The sequence below is a fragment of the Oryx dammah genome, unplaced genomic scaffold, assembly GCF_014754425.2.
Source record: "Oryx dammah isolate SB20612 unplaced genomic scaffold, SCBI_Odam_1.1 HiC_scaffold_10, whole genome shotgun sequence".
Taxonomy (NCBI): Eukaryota; Metazoa; Chordata; class Mammalia; order Artiodactyla; family Bovidae; genus Oryx; species Oryx dammah.
The window spans coordinates 10,430,368-10,449,559 of NW_024070194.1; the positions used below are offsets into that span (position 1 = coordinate 10,430,368).

Sequence of the window (19,192 nt, forward strand, 5' to 3'; positions counted from 1 at the left end):
TTGAAAGAATATGCCCTCATACTACTTTTTCATAGTATTCACAACATATCATAGTGTATTTCTGTCCTTTGTCAGTCTCTTCTTAACTTGGTCATACATTCTTGGGCACTTCTGTACCCCAGATCTTGACAGAGCCCGCTGCGAGGGAATTCACAGGTGGCGAAGGAATGTAACCAGCTCCTCTTCTGCACGGGCCCCCACCAGTCGAGCCCCGCCTTCTCCCCAACCCCCAAGGCTGGTGGGCGGGGCCACGCGGTGACGCCGGCCGCACGTTTCCGGTCCGAGAAACCGTCGCGTTTCTGGGGAGAAGCCTCAGCCGGCAGTTAACCGCCGTGCTCTGAACCCGGGTGTCGGCCGCTTCCATCACCCGCGTCACCATGGGGGCCGTGCTGGGCGTCTTCTCCCTCGCCAGCTGGGTGCGTTCGGGGTCTAGTGTCTCTGTTGGTCTTATGGCTTGGGGCTGGGGGCGGGGGTGGCGCGACAGGGCTCCCTAAGCCGTGAGCCCCGAACGGGTCTGGGCCCCGGAGGCCAGGGGGTTGGGGGGCCGGCCCTGGGCGGCAGAGGGTATATAAACCCCGGGAGGTCCAGGGTGAAATCCGCGATGCGCTGCGATAGGATGCGGCCGTTCTCCTTCTGCGTTTGCTGAGGAACGTCAGAGGCCAGGTCTCCATTGTTTACAATCTGATTGCCCCGCCCCCGCCAGCCTTCCTGCTCTGGGTTCCTCTGGAGCTGGATGGGGCCGGGGCTGGGCTCCCTAGGCCGGGGCTCTCTGGTTCGTTTCCAAGCGCCTTCTTGGGGTGGCGATATTTATTTGGGCCGTGGGGGCAGGGGTTGTGTGTGGATAATATGTTTATCGCATAGCACAGGATTTGCCAAAGCTACAGAGTATGTGGCAGAGGTGAGATTTTTAACCAAGGCATGGGTGCGATTCTGGCTCAAGAGAAAGAAGGCCTTGTGGATTCTTATTCAGAATTGGAAGTCATGGCCTGAACATTTTGGGGCCTCGTACAAGTAATTTCTTTCTGGCTTCCCTTAAGATGAGGACCATCATCTCAGCATTCCTCGCCTCCAGGGCTGTTGTGAGGATGAAGTGAATAAATGGGTTGAATCACTTTGTATATATGGGTTGAATCAGTTTGTAAATTGTAAACGTCACATTTGCAAAAGGAAAATTATGGTATCTATGGAAGAGAATATGCTGAGTTCACTCAGACATTCACTTCAGAGGGGCATGATTCCTTAACATCATTTCCTTGTTTCCTAATTCCCCGCCTGACTTAATTGGCCAAGGAGTCAATCTCAGCTCATTCCACTTCCCTATCTTAGGGACAGACTATATTTTCCATCCTTTAAGATTGTTAAACATAAAGCAAAAGAACTATTGGTCACTTAAGGGCCTCGTGGCTTTCCAGTATTTTGACCTTGCCAAAAATAAGAAATTTTACATGGTTTATTTAATACACCTGTTTAGATACAAGTTTCATGAAATAATTCTTTGGCCTCTGCTATACTTTTTTTGTCACAGTAAAAAAAAAAAAATCCTGGCCAGTTGATTTTTACAGTGTTTTACAAAATAAGTGTTTTGCAAATACTTACAGTACATTTACAAAATTGCAGCATTTACAAAATAAGATTTAGGGAAAAATAGTTAAGAAGGTCATTAACTAGGGAGTAATATGGTAACTTGAAATCTGAAACACGTGGTGGTTTTGATGTAAAGCCGAGGTTTGAGCTGATGCCATCAAAGCATTTCTACCTATACATCACTTTTATAATTTACTGATTTCTTTTGTTCAGTGGGAACAGCAAGTAATTCAGTGTACCAGGGAATGGAGTGAAGGGAAGGAGAATTGAAAAGAAAGGTAAAGGGAGCCAAGTCATGTAGATACCCAGTGATTAACCTAAGGACTTTGGCTTTTACTCTTTCCTGATTATGGGGATCCATTAGAGAAAAGAAGAATGATGTGAACTGACACAGTGTTGCTGTGTGGAGATAGATGGTGAAAAAGAAAGGGTAAAGTAGTGCTAGGGGAGGAAAACCTTTTATTCTGTTCTTTGTGGATTAGTGGTCGGGCCTGCAAATTAAACTAAGACAAGTTAGCAAGAAAAAAAAGTTTGTACTTGTGCAACCCACATACATGTAGGAGTTTTCAGAGATGAACAACTTGAAAGAGCGGTTAGAATATAGGATTTTATTATATGCCTTTCTTAACGGGTGGAGGGGTGCAGGAAAGCGCTTCCCTGGGAAAAACAAAGAGGTTTCTTTAGGAAAGGGGAATGGGTTTTTAGGAGAACAAACAGGAGATAAGAAAGTATGTGATAGTACTTGTTTATGTGAGTGCAGAGGTCTTTTTCTCTTCTTCAAGGCAATAAAACTCCCTTGGAGGGAGAGTTTATGGCAGTTGGTACATTCAGTCAGATGAGAAATGCTCTGAGAGGGCATTTTTTCCCCCTGTGTCTTTTGAATCTCACATGTTTTCATCTTAAAATAATTTCTATACTAACTCAGGGTTCTGAATGGGTTACTGTAGCAGCAAGATAGGAGCTATTGCATTTAATCCAGGCGAGAGATGATAGTGGTGACTGGACCAGTGTGATAACTGAGGATGCTATGAAAGTAGCTAGATTCCGGATACATTTTGAGGTTAGAGTTGATGTGCTGATAAATGGAATGAGAGTTTTGGAGAAAAGAAGGCATCAAGGATGACTGCAAGGTGTTTGACCCGGGCAACAGGAAGAGTATGCCTGGGTCCTTGGACTCTTTAATCAATAAAAATTAGTAAGAGGCCAGACGAGAATTTCAGGCAAGCAGGAGGAAGAAAAAACAAGCAACAGGTGCCTTTGCTTGCTCACAAGGGGTGGAGGATCTGGTTCCTTAAATGGGATGTGGGTAGGGACAGATCAGTGGGTTGAGTAAGAGATGTGGCTGAAGCGGTCTGCTCACCCACACCATCCCCACCCCGCCTTGGTGCTGTTACATGCAGGGACCGTGCACAATACCCTGTGCTGTTTTCCTCTCCGCAGCTCAGAAGTAGCAGTTGGTTTGTGGCCATGTTGTATCTTATTGTTCATGCAGGCAGTTATTTTTAGTCCCTTACAGTTTCTTTGTATTCTGCTGCTCAAAGGTTGGTCCAGGTGCAAGCACTCTGGGAAAGGGTCCCAGGTTCCGGCTATCTCAAATAGAGTTATTTACGGAGATAGGTGTGGAGCCTTATACCAAGGTCACAGATGCGGAGCTCCACACCAAGGTCATCTCTGGAACTGTCTGAGCCCCATAGCAACTGTTGCCATGAACCCCCCTGATCTAAACCAGCCTGCTCCCTGACCCCATATTAGGTACAAATACTCACCGTAATACCCACCCTCTAGCACCCTAACCAAGCACCTAATGCCACCCTTCCAGCAGGGTTTTTTTTTTGTCTTGAGGCTATAAAAGTGAAAAGTGATAGTGTTAGTTGTTCAGTTGTGTCCGATTCTCTGCTACCCCATGGACTGTAGCCTGCCAGGCTCCTCCCTGCATGGACTTCTCCAGGCAAAATTACTGGAGTGGGTACCATTCCTTTCCCCAGGGCAATCTTCCCAACCCAGGGATCAAACCCAGGTCTCCTCCTAACTCTCGAAGGGGTCTGCTCTCCCTTGAACCGGCCCGCTGTTCTAACAGGTGGTCTGTCAGGAGGTTGGCCCTCTGTGCTAACAGCCAGTCTCCCACTCCAGTAAACTTTTCTCTTATTCTGTCTCGTGTCTGGAAATTCTTTTCCAACCTGCACACAGATCATGAAAATAGGGGAGTGACATAACATATAGTAAAATACATTTGTTCCGCAGTTTGCGTACCTATTGTGTAAAGGTGCAAAAGATAGAATGCTAGGTGGTCACCTCCTGCCCACTCCAGGTGCAGACAGTTATAAACAGGTAAGTAGGTGTACTGGTTTGCCAGGGCTGGATAACAGAAGACCACAAAGTGGATGACTTAAATAACAAAAATCGATTGGCTCATCATTTGGAGGCTAGAAGTCTGAGATTAAGGTGTCAGCCAGGTTGGTTCCCGGAACTCTGTTCCAGGCTTCTTCCCTAGTTCCTGGTGGTTTGGTAGCAATCTTTGGTGTTCCTTGGTTTATAGATTTCTGCCTTCATCTTTGCATGATGTTCTCTCTGTGATGCTCAACTGTGTTCAGATTTCTCCTTTGTATGACACCAGTCATGTTTGATTAGGGGCCCACTTTTCTCCAGTAAGACATCATTTTACGGAGTTATATTTGTATTGACCCTGTTTCCAAATCAGGTCACATTCTGAGGTACTGGGGATTAAGACATAAACGTATGAATTTTGGAAGACATGATTCAATTGATAGCAAACAGTGGGCAATTATTATTAATTTAATTGGCTAGAGGAAAAACAGCTAAAGGAGTTAGAAGCATGTGAGTGCAGACAAAATAGACTGGAAGCAATTAGTGTCATTGTTTTTAGCTGTAAAATGTCTGTATCTCTATCTATGACCAGACACAGACTTCTGTTATGGTCTTTTGACCCAGACTGTAGTTAAAAATTGAAGACGGGCTGGGTGGTCAATTCCCCATGGCTGTTTTGATAATGGATATTACTGGTTATCGTGATATATGGAGCCCCTGCTATGAAAGAAATGATGCTAGGTGCTATATACTGCTGACATTATCTCATAAAAGATTATCACTGGGGCCATCCTGTAAACCAGAATCCCCCAGTGTCTGCATCTGCTGTTTCTGCTGCTGATTCTGAATTAGCCTATCTTTGTAATGTGCCTTGATAACGTCACCTGTCAAAGCAATTCAAGTGGTTTCCTAATCAGGCATATAGAAGAATGGCTCAAAGCATGTCCTCTCGTCTGGAATGCTTGTTAGGAGAGTTTAGCTGACCAAAGATCCAGGTGTCTCTTTTTTTCAAGTGAGGGGAAGTTCACATAAGATTAACTGTTTTAAAGAGTATAATTGTGTCATTTAGTACATTCACATGTTGTGCTGTCATAACATATGTCTGGTTCCAGAACATTCTCATCACCCCAAAGAGAAACTCAGTGTCCACTTAGCAGTCAACTCTCTTCCAGCCTCTGGAAACCACTTCTCTGCTGTCTGTCTCCAGATCGACCTGTTCTGGGTATTTCTTATGAATGAAATCACACAGTATGTGACCTTTTGTGTCTGGCTTGTTTCACTTGGCATCATGTTTTCGAGGTTCACCCATGTTGTACCAGCTATCAGTACTTCATTTTTATGGCTAGATAATATTCTGCCCTTTGTGGGTATCTATATGCTATTTATCCATTCACCAGCTGATGGGCATTTAGGTTGTCTCTGCCTTTCAACAGTTGTAGATGGTGCTGTTTGGAACATTCATGTCCAAGTTTTGTTTGAATACTTGCTTCAGTTCTTTTGGGTGTATGTGTGAGTTGGAGTTACTGGGTCATATGATAATTCTGTGTTTAATTTTGAGGAGTCTCTGGGTTACTCTTCAATGGAGCCAAAAGTCTTTTGCTTCTGTTATTTGTAAGGGTTTCTGTGTAATGTTGCCTTATGCTGTAATATTAGATTTGGTAGCTAGGATTCTCAGAAGTCAGCAGGTGGAGTTAGGTTTCAGTTTTTCTCAGTATTAAGATATATTGTTTTTAAACAAAATATGCTGTCTGTGGGAACATAGCCAACACTTAGTGGGCCTTTACTATGTTTTAAGTACTGTGTTGAGTGCTCATTTAATATAACAGTGTCTGAAGGAGGAAGATTCTGTTACTGAGTTTATTTTACACATGGAGAAATAAGCTTACATTTTGTAACTTGCTGAGGTAAAATGGTAGAAATAACACTGACTCCAGAGCTTGCTGGGGTCCAGCCTCAGCAGGATCCAGGGATACCCTCAGGATGGACGGCGTTGGCGAGAGAGAAACTGAGGCAGCCTCTCAGTCTTTCTTTGGACTGCCTGTTTATTTCAAGCTTATGATTCTCTTTTATACTTTTACAAAAGCATTAGGTCAGAGGTTTGATATTTTTAGTTCCCATTGACCCAGATTTATTTTTCTCCAAAAATCATTGTTGCCCCTCAGAAGGAGTTCCTTCCTCAGCAATTCTCTTATCGACTTCTTCTCATGTGTCCTTGTGAATACGCTGTAACTCATGCTAATGTCTGGGCTGCATACCGCATTCCTCAGTTTATTTCTTATCTTTCTAAGTCCTGTTTGCCCCTAGTATCTTAAGTTCACTATTTCTTAGAAAGGGCTTCTAGCTAATAATATCTCTAAAGTCTCTAATTTTTACAAGCTATAGTAGAATATTGTAGCATTACAGCAATGCTTAAATCTTTAGCTTCTAACTATTTTAATTATTCCTAAGCCCTAAATTCAGCAAACTTCTTTGCCATAAACATTTTTCTCACAAATGGGCCTCAGATAGGAATCCCTCCCATGGCCTCAAGCTGTGGCCTCTGTGCTCACCCTGGAACACTCTTTTGTAAAAGTCCTTGAACAAATGTCAGTGATTAACTTTATGAATTATTCTTTGAGCACAGCTGCAGAAGGCTTTATGCCTTCTCTTGCTCCTCTCAAAAACAGTAAGCACCTTAATATTCTGTTCAGTCAACTCAGCCGAGGAAAGGAAAACACAAGTCAGAATCACAAAGCCTAACTCCTTCATTCTGGGTGCATGCCTACGGAACAAAGGGAGGGGGTTTAGGGTCGTGCCTCTATTTTGTCAGTAATGCCTAACGTGGCTCCCGACAAGAGCTCATGCTTTTAACCACTTGCTCCCAGCTCTGACTCTCAGAGAAGGCTCTCGGAGCCTGGGGTGCCTGGCCTCTGTCCTGGATGCCGGGAAGGGGCTGCTGAAGGCTGTCTCACGCGGCGATGCTCTGCCCGTTACAGGTCCCATGCCTTTGTGGTGGAGCGTCGTGCTTGCTGTGCAGTTGCTGTCCCAACAGTAAGAATTCCACCTTGACTCGCCTCATCTACGCTTTCATCCTCTTCCTGGGCACCATTGTCTGTTGTATCATGTTTCATGAGGGGATGGAGACTCAGCTGAAAAAGGTAAGTAGAAGTAACAGTAGCCTTATTAATGTAGTGGTTTTAATTATTTTATGTTTTGCAAAAATTTTAGTTGTAATTAGTATTTATTTCTTCACTGTTGTGAAACTCAATCAAGTTCAGTGGATTGGTTGGGATCGTACATTTCAGTTCTAGTCAAGACAGAGGAGGAAGGTATTAGTCTTGTCCCAAAGTAAAGGTAGTATCAGAAGCAACATCTTTAGTGTAACAGCTTTCGAAAAGATACTAAAAGAGTGGCCCCAAAGCTCTTTTAAAAGTATATTTAATTTAAAAAATTTAATCTAGACTAGCCTTTATTTGCAGAGAAGGGCCAAAAAGAGAGCACTTGACTTTTATTTTTAAAATGCAACTTGTTTATATTGTTCGGTGACAAGATTGTAAGTGAATTGAAAGCCAAAGCGAAAAGTCCCACAGGAGGGTCTTGCAGTTGTTGAAGTGGCCAGTTTTATAAATCCAGGCTTTTCTGTGGTGGGATCGAATCTCTCTTTAAATGTGGATATTCCCTTAGCATTAAAATATTTTTTCTTTCAAGATACCTGGATTCTGTGATGAAGGACTTAGTACCAGGATTACTGATATTATGGATAAAGATTGTGATGTGCTGGTTCGTTATAAAGCTGTGTATCGAATCAACTTTGCCTTGGCCATCTTCTTCTTTGCCTTTTCTCTGCTCATGTTAAATGTGAAAACGAGTAAAGATCCCAGAGCAGCGATACACAATGGGTAAGTAGGAATTATTTATTGTTAACTTGTCATGGTGTTGTATCTTTGCCTTCAACGGTTAATGTTGCCATTTTGATGAAAGCAGTGGAGTATATAATCAGTGGCCCAGATGTACTTCTCATCTATTATACATGGGAAGTTGTTTCAGGGTCATTTTCAGTTGGAGCCCTGCAGTATAGCGGAGGTAGAGTGGACAACGAGAATCTTTTTTTTTTTTTTGTATTATTTATTTATTTAGTATTTTTTAAAAATATTTTTGCTTCAGGTTCCTACATTCTCTGCACACCTATGAAACCGTTCAAGCATTGTACTAGGCACTTCACACACAGAAACACACATATTTTTTTTCTATTGTTAAAAGATAAACATGTACCTGATATATTTAGACAGGATACAGAAAGATAAATAGTGAATATATTTGGGGCACTGATTCACATGTTCTGTCGCTTCCCACTCCTGATCCCCAGTTCCTCTTTTACATGTATTTCAGAGAGGTTAAAGAAATTGCCTGAGATCTATCAGCTAGAGAGGGTTGGCACTGGGATTGAAACTCCAATCTGTTCAGCTTCAAAGTTGCTTGCTTTCCGCGCTCCCATGCAAAGTAGTGTTTAAAGGTTGACTAAAAGCCAGGTTTGGTCTTGTGTGATTGAGGGCAAGGGGTTTATGTCCAGTTGCCTGATGTGCAGCTTGCCAAACTGAGATGCTGAGATTTGCAGCAGAGACCAGAAGACACATCTAGGATCCGCCTCCCTGAAGGCCAGAGGCTGTAGATACTTATGGGATAAAGAAGCAGGGTAGTCTTACTTGTGGGAATGGGAAGGTAAGGAACAGGTGCTGTAATCGGTGTTCTGCACAGGTCTTTATCTTAATTACAAGCTTGAAATGGCAAACCATTCCAGTATTCTTGGCTAGAAAATCCCATGGAGAGCGACTTCACTTTCACTTTAACAAGATAATTAGCATAATCAGGGAGTGGAGTTTTTGGCACTCTGAATTCATTGAACCACCTGTGCAGGCCCTGTTGTAGGGTCAGTAGTCCCAACCAGTCTTAACCAGCTTGAACTGGACAAAAACTAACTCCCGGTTTCTGAAAAACAGCTTAAGTCCCCGTTGCTGTAGCAACCCATACATTAGAGGCAAGTATCTATAGGGATGGTTAAAGAGTCTTGGGATATATTATCTAGGCTGTAGGTAGGAAGGTATGAAATTTGAAAAAATTTAGACAAGCCTTGTGAAGGCAAGGCCACAAACGGAGGAGTTCGTTAACGAGCTGTTAAAGCAGGGAAACTCTAAGGTAACGTGTTTCTTTCTTATTAACATGAATGATTGGGTCTCTGCTAATATTTGTCCTCAAATCGTGTGAAATACTGAGTGAAGTAGCTTCATGTCAGATGAAGAAACAAGCCCAATCATGTTGAAAGTGTCTAGTAAGGCTTCATTTTTACATTTCAGAAGTTCATAAAGGGAAAAATTAGCATTTCATAAATGTACTTTTATATTTTAATAGATTTTGGTTCTTCAAAATTGCTGCCATTGTTGGTATCATGGTTGGATCTTTCTATATTCCTGGAGGCCACTTCAACACAGGTATGGTTCACTATAACAGGGGCTAATTATAATGTATACAAACTCTGTAGATGACTGCATTCATTACTGATTTTGCAGAACTGGTAATTAAATGAGATGGTGTTCAATTATCATGACTTGATACTAATATTAAGACATTAATTGACTGATTAAAGCCAGGAGACATTCAGCCCACTTCTCAGCTATTCTGAAACCAGATGTTAATTGTTTGCCAGTATTTTGGGTTTCCCTTCTCACTTGGCAATATGAAGTTAATCGGGCCTGTCAACATAAGGACTTGTAACCATGTACTCCACTATCCCCGTTTTAACCCGCTTCCTTTTTGTGGCACCATATGGCATCTGTGGATTTCCACTGTGATTTATATCCCTATGAGTAAAGGAAAGGGCTTATATCTTTTCCATTTGGACTGTCAGACCATGGGCTCCCCTTAGCACAAGCTAGAATAGATTTTAAAAGGTCTGAAACCCAACAGAACACTTGTCACAGAATGCCTTTGAGTTTGGAATTGCGATAATCTTGCTGTACTGCTCGAGACAGAATATGTCTTATTATTACCTTTTCTTACTTGAAACCTTTTTAGTGTGTTGGACAGTAACATTCTGATATGTTGCTCCTGTGGTAAAGAATAACTTTGTGCTTTTGGTTTGTAGCCTGGTTTGTTATTGGCATGGTAGGGGCTTTCTTCTTCATCCTCATCCAGCTGGTGCTGTTGGTAGACTTTGCTCACTCTTGGAATGAATCATGGGTAAATCGAATGGAAGAAGGGAATCCAAGATGCTGGTATGCCGGTAGGTGTCAAACCCCTATGAGAGCCACACTGCATTATGTTACGTTAAACTGGGTGAAAATTGATCCTCGTTAGTTTAAAAGTTTGTTATAACTGTGAGCATTCATGTTCATTTTCTTTTTTCTAGCTTTACTGTCTATCACAAGCTTGTTTTATATCCTGTCAATCATCTTTGCCGGGTTGCTGTACAAATACTACACCAAACCAGATGGCTGCACAGAAAACAAGTTCTTCATCAGTTTTAACCTGATCCTTTGTGTGGTGATTTCTATTTTGTCAATCAATCCAAAAATTCAGGTATGGTTATGATTTCTGCTTCTTCCTCCTATGAGAGATTTTTAATTAATGCTAAACTTGAAACCTAGGTAACCTTTTATATGAATTTATGTCCAAGTTTATCTACTTAAACATTTTTCTACTGTAGCATGATAAAGTCTTCATAATTACATCTTAATCATAAAATGTGCCATTGAATGTCAGTATTATAATTAAATGAATAATTTCCCTATTATTTAAGGGGAAAAAAACTATGTAACTTGATAATTTATTATCCTTATAAAATTGTTTATATCATAAGAATGATTCTTAGAAATCTTTAGCAGAGATATTTTAGGGGAATTAAACTAGAAAAATATGATTTTAATATTTAAAACACAACTGATGCTCCTGAGTTTCCTCATTTAAATACCATATTTTAAAAATTCATGGATCTTTAGATATGAAATATGAAAAGAACATCACCTCTCCTTTTAAAAGTGAGAAAACTGAAGGTCCAGCGAGTTGATGGATTACCTAGCTAGTGAAGGGCAAGGCTTAGCTTTGATTTCACTATACCAGGGAACTAGTGGTAAATCCAAGCCTTTGTATGATACACAGGAATTTCCAGGGTTATGAAATGCCTGAGAATTGGTGGTATATGCCTCCTCTTTCTTGGTAATTTTTCAAGCTAACTTAAACTGAAAGGTTACTTGTCATCTTTCATCTGTCAGGCAGAATCAAAAGGTTCTCAATAGCAGCTCAGTGGGTCCCAGGAAGTACGTTTTTAGAAATTCAGCCCTTGCAGTTCCTATTGTTTTCTTTTCGATTCCATAGGAACACCAGCCTCGTTCTGGCCTCCTGCAGTCTTCTCTCATCACCCTCTACACCATGTACCTCACGTGGTCAGCCATGTCCAATGAACCTGGTAAGCAAATTTTAAAAGCACATGGATTTGATGGAAAGAAAGTAAGAAATGGGAGTTCTCTGGCAGTGCAGTGGTTAGGACTCAGCTTTCACTGCTGTGGGTGTAGGCTTGATCCCTGGTTGGGAAATTTAAGATCCCACAAGATGTGCCATGCACACCAGGAGTAAAAGAAAGTACGAAATTACTCCTTTGGTAGGTGCCAGAACTAGAGCTGGAGCAAATGTCAGACAAACAAACGAACAAACGAAAACTTCACTTAAATGTACAATGCCTTTGGTATTTACCTCTCAAATTTTATTCTCCATGTCTGCTCCTAGCTGTTCAGTGCTGAAAGCCTAAAGGACCACCTGAAGGACCTTTATATGGTCCAGGCTTTTACCCGGACTAAATCAGATTAGTTAAGAGCTGAACAAGGCAACATTGTTTTGGACCTTTGTAGAATTACGTTAATTGAATTTTATGTTGGTGGTACAGGCTTCAGAAGAAATAGCTGCAGGAAATCTCCTTTTGTAGGTCTTACGGGATTGTTTCTCAATATAGTATCTAGATGGGGAAGCAGTGGAAACAGTGGCAGACTTTATTTTTGGGGGCTCCAAAATCACTGCAGATGGTGACTGCAGCCATGAAATTAAAAGACGCTTACTCCTTGGAAGGAAAGTTATGACCAACCTAGATAGTATATTCAAAAGCAGAGACATTACTTTGCCGACTAAGGTCCATCTAGTCAAGGCTATGGTTTTTCCAGTGGTCATGTATGGATGTGAGAGTGGGACTGTGAAGAAGGCTGAGCGCTGAAGAATTGATGCTTTTGAACTGTGGTGCTGGAGAAGACTCTTGAGAGTCCCTTGGACTGCAAGGAGATCCAGTCCGTTCTGAATATCAGCCCTGGGATTTCTTTGGAAGTAATGATGCTAAAGCTGAAACTCCAGTACTTTGGCCACCTCATGCAAAGAGTTGACTCATTGGAAACGACTCTGATGCTGGGAAGGATTGGGGGCAGGAGGAGAAGGGGACGACAGAAGATGAGATGGCTGGATGACATCACGGACTCGATGACCGTGAATCTGAGTGAACTCCGGGAGATGGTGATGGACAGGGAGGCCTGGCGTGCTGCGATTCATGGGGTCGCAAAGAGTCGGACACAACTGAGCGACTGAACTGAACTGAACTGTGGACTAGTTTTCAAGGAAAACCATTACTGCAGACCATCCATGATGACTCAACTTATTTTTATTGTATTCCTATATAACTGCAGAAACAGGACTAGGGATAAACTCCTGTGCCTTTTTTTTTTTTTTTTTTTAAATAACCAGGCCAATTTTTTGAATCTACCTTATTTTGCAAACAAATTTATCTTTTTTAAACTTTTTGTTTTATATTGGATTATATTTGATTAACAATGTTGCGATAGTTTCAGGTGTACAGCAAAGTGATTTAGTTGTACATTTTCCCATTTAGGCTGTTACATAATATTGAGCAGAGTAGGTCCTTGTTAGTTATCCATTTTAAATATAGCAGTGTGTACATGTCCATCCCAACCTCCCCACCACCCTTCCCCCTGGTAACTCTAAGTTCCTTCTCTAAGTCTGTGTAAACTCCTTATACTTTAAGCACACAACTGTAGAGCCCCGAAGACTTGCTAGTTAAACTTCAAAACCAGTTAAATCAAGATTGACATTTATGAAATTGGACAAATACTCTGTTGCTGTAGTTTTGTTTACTCTTTATCAAAAACCAAGTCTTTGATTGCAACACAGATGTGTTACTTACTGCCCAGTTGCAGGTTCTTTGAAGTATAACATTCTCATGTTTGAAATTGTGTTTTGTTACCATGACTGAGTGATGTGTAAACACAGCCCTCAAATCCTTTTGGACCCCGATGAGTTCTCCCTAAAGATAAAAAGCAGTTTCTCATTGTCAGATCATTCCTGCAACCCTGGCCTGTTGAGCATCATTACACACATGACCTCATCCCCCTTGGCTCCTGCGAATACAACTGCTCCAGCCCCTACCCCTGCTGTGCCGTCAGAGAGCGGGCCTTCTCTGAATAAGGAGAATTTCATTGGGCTGTTAGTCTTTGTTCTCTCCCTCTCCTATTCTAGGTAAGTTAAAAAGTCCTTGACTTGCCTCAGTTAACCCTGAAGTGTATGTTTCTATAAGTTCTATAAATCTTCTTGTGAAATAATTCCCCCCAGCCTTACTAAGAGATATGTTCTCCTTTGTATAGGAAGATAAAGCCCTTACCTGACCTGACTCTAGATTAGCTAGAATAGTGGCTCTGAAGTTTGGTTGGGTTATCTCTTTTTTTTTAGGGCGATGTTTATTTTATGATCATTGTAAATAATATACGGAACTAGCAGAATCTTATGCACGAAATGCTCAAGTTGGTATTTAATCCAAAACCTCAGATACAATCTGTGTTAGCAGTTTGCACTCATTCTCTCACCCATTTTTATTGATTGATATTGTCTATCTAATAGTGTGTGATACTTCAATAATTTTAAAATGTGAAATAATACAAATAGGCCAGGATATATTTATATAAACTAACAGTGTGAGGGCAGTTTAAAGTAGGAAATGAAATTGTCCTCCCTCTAAATTCACCTTTTCTGTGGTTAAATTTTGGCACATATTATTTCAGACTTTTTTCTTTTGCTTATACTTACTATCTATTTGTATCTATATTATTAGGTATATTTTTATAAATAGTTACATAATTTTATATCACTTGATATATAATTTAAAAATAGAGAACATACTATATAATAGTATAATAGTATACTATTCTGAAATACATGTGAATTTGTCATAATTTGGACAGCTTTGCACACATAATGTGTAGTTTTACCCTTTTTTTCCTTTTTTTCTTTTTTTCAGTTATTGCTTAAAATATAAGTTGGCAGCCATATTTTGGCTTGGGCTGACTTCCTATTTCTCTAAATAAAGTTTTATTGGCTTATAGCTATGTTCATTTGTTTCATGCTCTCTGTGACTATTTTTGTTTATTTCCTTTGATTCTTGATCTTAAGAGGGAAGCTTTTAATCTTTCATTATTAAATACAACTTTTTCATAGAGGCCCTTTATCAATTTGAGGAAGTTTTCTATTTCTAGTTTGAGTTTTTATCATAAAAAAGTATCAGATTTTTGCCAAAAAAATTTTTTTTAATGTCTGTTGAGATATTCATGTGGAATTTGTCCTTTATTTGTATGTACTTTTAAATTCAATCATTTAACAAACTTTTAGTGAGTATCTGCTGTATATTAGAAATGCATAGATGACTAAGGTCATTGCCAGAAGGTCATTCCTTGTGAATAGCAAGGAAGACAGGAGTGGTTAAGTGATACAGCAGAAGGAAGAATAAGGAGCTACGGCAGTTTAATCCAGCCTAGTGATGGGGTGACATCAGAGAAGACTTCCTAGAGGACACGGTATGATTAGAGAGTTAAAGAGTGAGTGAGTTAGCTGGGCTAAGGCAGGCATTGCATTCTGAGCAAAGGAGAGATACTTCTGAAATCCTGGGAGCAGACACCGTAAGCATAGTGTATTCTGGGAAACCCCTCCAGGCAGTTAAAGCACCAAATTGTAACTGTTAGGATCAGAACTTTAAGCAAACCCTTCAGAAGCCCTTCAGTCCCCAAAGCAGGAGCAGTTTAGAAATAACCTTCACGTGTACAGGCCCATGACAGCACTTCATCTTCACGGCCCCCTTCTGATTTACCTTCCTGGGATCACTTTGCAGCATCCGCAATTCCAGCAACAGCCAAGTAAGTAAGCTGACACTGTCAGGAAGTGACAGCGTGATCCTCCGTGATACGGCTGCCAATGGTGCCAGCGATGAGGAAGATGGACGGCCTCGGCGGGCAGTGGACAATGAGCGAGAGGGGGTGCAGTACAACTATTCCATGTTCCACCTCATGCTCTGCTCGGCTTCCCTGTACATCATGATGACCTTGACCAACTGGTACAGGTAGGAGGCAGAGAACTGAGGAAGCCCACTTAGCCCCCTGGGGTTGCCTGTAAGAGCTCCTGACCTCAGAATCCCCTTCTTTTACCCATATAATGAAAGTGTGTTCAGTGCTCACGCTTTTCTGAAATGCTTCTGAATTTTTTTTCTCCTCTTGCATTTAAAATCCAGTTGGAATGCCTACAATGAAAATTATGGGAAGCCCTTCCAAACTTGAGTAACTCGAGAGAGGAAATCATGACATAAAGCGATCTGACTTGTCTTTCTTCCCTGAGTTTTCCTTGTCTAGAGATGGCCATGTAGAGTATTCTGATCAAAGGAAACATCTGGTAAAGCAGGGAAGATTCAGTAAATTCATTTCAGTCTTGAATTTTACCAGTATGTAGAATAGCCAGATGTTCTTGAAGAACTTTTTGCAAGGAATGGTCAGAGTTCTTCATGCAGGCTAAAAGATAAAAGCTGTTTGAGTGGCAGAGCCTCCTGCTCATAAAAATGAAAAAATAACAACTTTCTCAAGTCCCTTCTGGTAACTGACTACAGAGTAGTGAGTGTCAGGCGAGTTTCAGTGGAGACTTTCTTGGCTTTTGCTGAGGGGCCGCTATATGCTGAAATTAGGCTCCTTTACTTAACTCTTAGGGGCTTCCCAGGTGGCTCAGAGAATCTGCCAGCCAAGCAGGAGACGTGGGTTCGATTCCTGGGTTGGGAAGGTCCCCTGGAGAAGGGCATGGCAACCCACTTGAGTATTCTTGCCTGGGAAATCTCATGGACAGAAGAGCGTGGTAGGCTGTAGTCCCTGGGGTTGCAAAAGTGTTGGACTTGGTGACTAAACAACAGCAACCACCTAACTCTCTGCTGTTTTCTCAGCCCTGATGCAAACTTCCAGAGCATGACCAGCAAGTGGCCAGCTGTGTGGGTCAAGATCAGTTCCAGCTGGGTCTGCCTCCTCCTCTACTTCTGGACCCTTGTGGCTCCGCTTGTCCTCACCAATCGAGACTTCAGCTGAAGCTGAGTGCCAAGGACACCACTGAAATTCATAAAGGTCTCCTTTGCTGAAAGCTCCCTTACTGTTTACTTTCGCTTCAACTAATATATTAAGCAAATGCTTTGCAAATAAGACTATATCCAGGTTTATATCAGAGGGCAAGATGGAATAATGCTTGATGCAGGATCAGAACCTTTCATGTATATCTCTATTATGTTTATTTGTAAGGATAGAGAGCAAAAGGAACAGATTGTGTTTTAAAGTGAACTACAGCTGTGCTGTGAAGAGAGTTCTTTATTAAGACTTGTAGGTTCCTACAACTTTGATTTAAAATGTAAGACAGAAAAATGTTGGATACTTGAGGTTGTCATTAATATATTTCTATTGCAGTATCTTTAAAGAACAAAATAATTATAATGATGCATTTCTATAACAGTTTTTTTTTGTGAAAGTCTTTACTGTGTGATACAGGCCCTCTGTTCAGTCCTTAAACTCAGTGCTTGGGGAAAGGAATCTGTGTGCAGGTTTTGCCCCAGAAGAGGGGTTGTTGGTATGGCTGCTGCTTCTACGTCTTGAGGTTTTTTTATTTCCTTTTTATTTTTTATACTACAGCATTGATGCTGCTTGATTCAAGCCTGTGGCTTTGCTAGAAATGTTAATTTCAATAAACGCTTCGTATGTTTGGTTAAGCTGAAGATTCACTTGAAAAACTGGTGCAGCTTTAGTCTCTGTCATTATCTTGTTACTAGTATGTAAAACTATAAATGCATGTGAATATATTATATTTGCACTATAAAGGTATTTGATTAAAATAGACTTACGCTTTTTAAGGTCCTTTCTTTAACAGCTTTGATGAGTTAGCAGCATTTTAGGTTTTTCATTTTTTTAGACTTTTTTGGGCAGTAAGATTTATAAAGCATCTTCCAGAATGCTCTCCTGTTCCTTCTAAAATTTAAGGTCTGACCAGTGAGTAAAGTCTTGAACTCATTCAGAAATTCTACTAAATGTCTTTCCTGGGCAAGACACTTGGGTAGATGAGAGATAAGGCTTGCGTTCTCTGGAAGCTTCTTTGGGAGAGGTGGCACAGAGGGAAGTAGGAGAGAGCAGTCTGCGTGCTCGGCGAAGGTTGACTGCATGTTCTGTACCGGCCCCGTCAGGCCTGGGATACAGCCGCAAACGTGACAGGCCCCAGCTCTGCCGGCCTGGACTTAGAGTTTCAAAGAGGGTGTTGTAATTAGTGCTGTGATTTAGGAATTGCAGAGAACTCACAGGAGAGGTGCTGGGTGGGGAGTGTCATGGTAGGCTTCCTGAGAAAAGTGATATCTAAGCCAAGAAATGTTAGGAGTTCATGAATAAGAGGAATAGGGGAGTGGAGCGGCACTGCTGAAGGGTAGACTAAACTGGATGTTAAGGGTCGGGAGATTTAAAAAAATCCATCCATTGTGTTCAGTGGAGCTTTAATGGGGAGAAGTGGTCTGGGAGCAGACCACGGCGGGCTTTGTGAACCACACTGAAGAGTCTGGACCTTGCGCAGGGGCAGCAGGGCACATGGAGCGCCGTGGGCAGATGGTCTCGTCAGTCTCTGCGGCTGCTGACGGAGAAGGGTCCAGGGAAGGAGGCCGGGCAGTCCCTATGAGATCTGAGGCAGGGAAAGCAAGTGAGACTAGAAATGGACAGCTGAGAGCTCCTCAGTAATTAAGCGTTTTAACTTGGCAGTTGATTAGCTGTGGGAGAGAGGTTGATTCCTGAGTGATGCTAGTTTAGCCACCTGAAATCTCTGGTGGTTCTGTTTATATGGTGAGAAAAACCAGAAGGGGAGGAACAACCTGCGCTAGAAGAAAGATGGAGGTGGGCTCTGAAGATGGCTGTTTGGGTTTGGAAGCATGCTTTGTTATTTTCTGTCTGGCTGGTCAGTAAATATTTACTGAGTACATACTATGCTTTACAACCTTAGGCAAATGACAAGCCATCTGAGCCTCAGTGTTTCCTTTGTTTGAAAGTTTATCTTGGTACAGAAGAGCATTTAGAGAGTAAAATTACTTTGCAAAGTGCTTAACCATTGTAAGCACGCTGGTGGTAGCCGCTCATCGCCACATGGGCTAAAATGAGACTGATCAATAGTCAGAGGTCAGAGATATTCAGCCGTAATCTAATGGAGGTGAGATTTGAGGGTTCTTACAGAATTAGACAGGGCCTAGAGGGGACAGTCTCAGCTGAGCTGTAGGTGCGGGGTCAGGAAGCAGGGCTTGATAGGAACTGTTGGAACTGCTACCATTTAAACCGGCGCTTTATGCCATGGCTCAGAGAGAAAATTGCCAGGGATGTGGGGGACAGTTAGGGAAGGTATAGCCCCTTACTCTGCCGGTGTAAAGCAGTCATCCCATTTTCCTTAAAGAAGGGCCAGCCAGATTAAGACCTTTAAGGGTCCTGAACTTTAAAAACATCACCGTACCACTCCTCCCCCACCTTATGTCACTTAAAAGCAATACTAAACTGTAAAATAAGTGTAACAGAGTTCAATAAAGTTTTTATTTTTTTCTCATGATGATAACTTTGATATTAATTTGAAATAGCATATTCGCTTTTAAAACCGAAGGGGCAGTGTCCCTACTTTGCTTGGTTATAAAAGCAAGTTGAAACTGGCCTGTTGCTGGGACAGCCAGTAGTGTACTCAAGTTCAGCTCAGTTCAGTCGCTCAGTTGTGTCCGACTCTTTGCAACCCCACGAACCGCAGCACGCCAGGCCTCCCTGTCCATCACCAACTCCTGGAGTTCACCCAGACCTGTGTCTATCAAGTTGGTGATGCCATCCAGCCATCTCATCCTCTGTCGTCCCCTTCTCCTCCTGCCCTCAATCTGTCCCAGCATCAGGGTCTTTTCCAGTGAGTCAGGTCTTCA

The 19,192-nt window shown here is 41.8% G+C and overlaps 1 protein-coding gene across 1 annotated transcript; it reads left to right on the forward strand.

Annotated features, from left to right (window-relative positions):
* The first annotated feature begins 265 nt into the window (after positions 1–265).
* On the forward strand, positions 266–18,840 carry SERINC3 (serine incorporator 3). Its single transcript, XM_040248627.1, has 10 exons — positions 266–416; positions 6,885–7,046; positions 7,597–7,787; positions 9,295–9,374; positions 10,028–10,165; positions 10,292–10,461; positions 11,257–11,347; positions 13,269–13,449; positions 15,089–15,316; positions 16,178–18,840. The coding sequence occupies exons 1-10, from the start codon at positions 378–380 to the stop codon at positions 16,314–16,316; spliced, it is 1,419 nt and encodes a 472-aa protein (XP_040104561.1). The 5' UTR covers positions 266–377; the 3' UTR covers positions 16,317–18,840.
* The last annotated feature ends 352 nt before the right edge of the window (positions 18,841–19,192 follow it).